Source organism: Leptopilina heterotoma, unplaced genomic scaffold (assembly GCF_015476425.1).
Source record: "Leptopilina heterotoma isolate Lh14 unplaced genomic scaffold, ASM1547642v1 Lhet_733, whole genome shotgun sequence".
In the NCBI taxonomy this organism is placed as follows: Eukaryota; Metazoa; Arthropoda; class Insecta; order Hymenoptera; family Figitidae; genus Leptopilina; species Leptopilina heterotoma.
The window spans coordinates 205415-208969 of NW_025111170.1; the positions used below are offsets into that span (position 1 = coordinate 205415).

Here is a 3555-nt window from a genome sequence, read left to right on the forward strand (position 1 = left end):
AGTATAGGAGAAAATAGTGCACCACTTATTTTTAGTCAAGGAAAAAATTAGAAATTTTTTAAAAAAAATTTCCAATTTTTTTCAGAAAAAATTGATTTTTTTAAACCAATGTTCGCGTCTTCTAACCAAATATGATTTTTCTACTTTATTCTACTCCCAGAAGTATAGAAGAAAATAGTGCACCACTTATTTTTAGTCAAGGAAAAAATTAGAAATTTTTTCCAATTTTTTTCAGAAGAAATTCATTTTTTGTCAACAAATGTTCGCGTCTTCTAACCAAATGTGATTTTTCTACTTTATTCTACTCCTAGAAGTATAGGAGAAAATAGTGCACCACTTATTTTTGTTAAACTGAAAACAGGGTCCGCAGGTAATTAAATAAATAAGAGCAAAGTTTTAGATCACACAAAATGAATGTTTTATTAATGAACTTGTGAATATGAGATTTTATAAACGACAAGCTGAGCGAGGAGAATTCGCTAACTATCAGAGTTACCAATTACTGAATATAAGAAGAGTGTTGACACTCTAAGAAAGATAAAAATATAAAAGGCGCGAAATTATAAAACTTACACTCTCCCTATAATGAGAGCCTAAAATTAAATGAATAAGTCTCACATTAAACCGAGTCCTTTTACACAAAAATAATGTTTAGGTCCTGGTAACGGCTTCGTCAAGACATCAGCAATCATGAGATCGGTGCTCAAATACACTAGTTTGATCGGGTGATTATTTAACGTTTCACGAATAAAGTGATGCTTAATGTCAATATGTTTTGACCTAGAATGGAAAACTGGATTGACGGCTAATTTACCGGCACTTTGATTATCGTTAAAAAGTTCAACACTGGCGAATTTTGGAAGCCTCAATTGATTTAAAAAGGCAATTAAATGAATGGCTTCCTTCGATGCGTGGGTGAGGGCCATATATTCCGCCTCAGTGGAAGATAAGGCGACCGTTCGCTGTTTCTTGGATTCCCAAGAAATGGCTGCTCCTCCCATGATGAAGACTGATCCAGTGAATGACTTCCTGTCGATGGTGCAGTTGCCCCAGTCAGAGTCGACATATCCTTTTAGGTGACTGTCATCCTTCTTGTAGATCAATTTCAGGTCCATGGTACCTTTAAGATACCTTAAAACACGTTTGGCAGCTACCCAGTGAATTCGTTCGTAGGAATTGTTATATTGGCTCAACATGTTAACCGAGTGAGCGATGTCAGGACGTGTTCCAATGGCGATGTACATTAACGCCCCAATGAGCTCTCGAAAAGGAAAAGCGGACTTGCCTTCCTTGTCATTAACAGAGTTGATTGACAATTTGATTCCTAAAACCAAAGGAGTGGTGGTTGGCTTGCTGTCATTCATTCCGAATTTTAGAAGAACATCACGGATATATCCTGCTTGAGAAAGACTTATTTTCTCGTGGTCTCGAATGATTTATATCCCCAAACAGTACGAAGCACATTTGATGTCGAATGCTTGAGATAACGATTGCTTTATTTGTCGCTCCCTGCTCTTATTCTTGGTGATGATTAGAATGTCGTCCACGTAAACCAATAAATAAGATTTTTCACACTTGTCGACGTAGACACAAGGATCGGCTTCTGCAGGGGTAAATTCCATTTCTCGAAGAGTTCTATCGAGTTCTGTGTACCATTGACGGCCCGATTGTCGCAAACCATATATTGATTTGACGAGTTTACAAACTTTGTTTCCTCCTTGTAGATTCATTAACATGTTGGTTGCTCGTTGTACCAGTTCGGCGTCCTCTTCTTCTTCGACGATTCTCTGTAACATTTCGCTCAACAAATTTGGTACCTCCATATAGATCTCGGTGTCGATCTTTCAGTTCAGATATGCAGTCGTTACGTCGAGTTGTGAGACGTTTAGATCCATTTTTGCAGCCAATCCGATAAGAAGTCTCAGTGATCCAAGTCGTGCAACTGGTGCGAATGTGTCGTGAAAGTCAATACCGGGGCGTTGAGAAAACCCCTGGGCGACAACTCGAGCTTTTCGCCGTTCCAGGTTTCCCTCAGCAGTATATTTGTTTCGTAGAACAGTTCGGCTTCCGATCACCTTTGCTCCAGGTGGTCTATCCACTATCCTCCATGTATTGTTGATCACGAGGCTTTTAATTTCCAAGTAAATGGCATCCTTCCAAAGATTGCAATCCGGTCCGCTGAGAGCCTGAGAAAATGGAATCTCAGATGCGTTCATGGCTGATTCAGCATCGTGCCATTCGATCTCTTCGTTGTCGTTCGGTTGTTGATTGTTGTTTCCTTCCTCTTCCACGTGAATTTGGATTGGATCATCGTGAGGTATCTCAACTTCGTCGAGAGTGGCTTCGGGATTCTGGTCATCTTCGTTATTTTGAGCTTCTTTGTCGATTATTAATTTGCGTTGCTTTTTAGGCCTACCTGGCATTCCGGTTCGAATTATTGTTGGTCGTCCTCGACCAAACTTAGTTGGAAGTTCATTTCTTGGCCGTAACATTCGATCAGCATCATTTTCGTTGACGATTCCCAGAGGACGGTTCTCAGCGGGTGCTTCTGGAATGTTCTGGAGGTTCTGACCGATTATGGTTTCGGTCGTTTCGGATGTTCCATCGGCATCTTGAAGAAATTTCGATCTTCCATTAATGGTTTCGTTGCTGATGAAGTCCTCAAATTTGTTGGTGTTTTCGAATTCGTCGTAAAACACGACGTCTCTGGACACTTCGATTCGTGACTTGGTTGGAACCCAGATTCTGTATCCTCTTGATACTTCGGAATAACCGACAAAATTCCCTTTTATCGTCTTGGGTGCGAGTTTATCTTTAGTTGGAGTTTTGTCCAAGAATTCGACTTTGCATCCAAATGTTCTGAGATGACTTATGTCAGGCTTCTTACCCGTCCATTTTTCGTAGGGGGTACCGTGATCCAAACTTTTCGAAATGCACCTATTTCTTACGTAGTTTGCTGTTGCAACGGCCTCCGCCCAATATGATGGGCTGAGTCCTGATTGGATTAGCATGCAACGAGCTGCTTCTACTAAAGTACGGTTTTTCCGTTCGGACACCCCGTTCTGTTGTGGAGTGTAGGCAATAGAAAGTCGACGTTGGATACCTGAGTTCTTGAAAATTTCGTCCATCGAGGCATTTAGAAATTCTCTCCCATTGTCTGACTGGAAAGCTTTTATTTTCTGACCAGTCTGTGTTTCGACTAAATTCTTGAATTCTACAAATTTTGATGTTACCTCTGATTTGTGTTCGAGAAAGCGTACCTCGCACCAACGAGTATTGTCATCAATCAAAGTCAGAAAATATAGCGCTCCACCCTTTGATTTTGTCCGAAAGGGACCACAAAGATCAGCATAAACGATTCCGAGAATACAAGGTGACCTCTCAATGCGTTTCGGAAATGGAGAGCTCGTGAGTTTCGCGGCGACGCATGGCTTGCACGATTGTAGAACGTCGATGTCTTTGAAGTCCATACCTGAAACATTTTTATTTTGTAACATACGAATCATATCCTTAGAATTTAAGTGCCCTAAGCGTTGATGCCATACGATTGCACCT

The 3555-nt window shown here is 40.6% G+C and overlaps 1 protein-coding gene across 1 annotated transcript; it reads right to left on the reverse strand.

The window, feature by feature from the left end:
• Nucleotides 1-614: 614 nt before the first annotated feature.
• On the reverse strand, nucleotides 615-1364 carry LOC122510788 (secreted RxLR effector protein 161-like). The gene has a single exon (XM_043625680.1). It carries the CDS (start codon nucleotides 1362-1364, stop codon nucleotides 615-617), a length of 750 nt encoding a protein of 249 aa, XP_043481615.1.
• Between the last annotated feature and the right edge of the window lie 2191 nt (nucleotides 1365-3555).

Bases quoted from the DNA above. Each gene is read 5' to 3' on its own strand.
- LOC122510788 (XM_043625680.1), bottom strand. From the start codon at position 1,364: ATGAATGACAGCAAGCCAACCACCACTCCTTTGGTTTTAGGAATCAAA.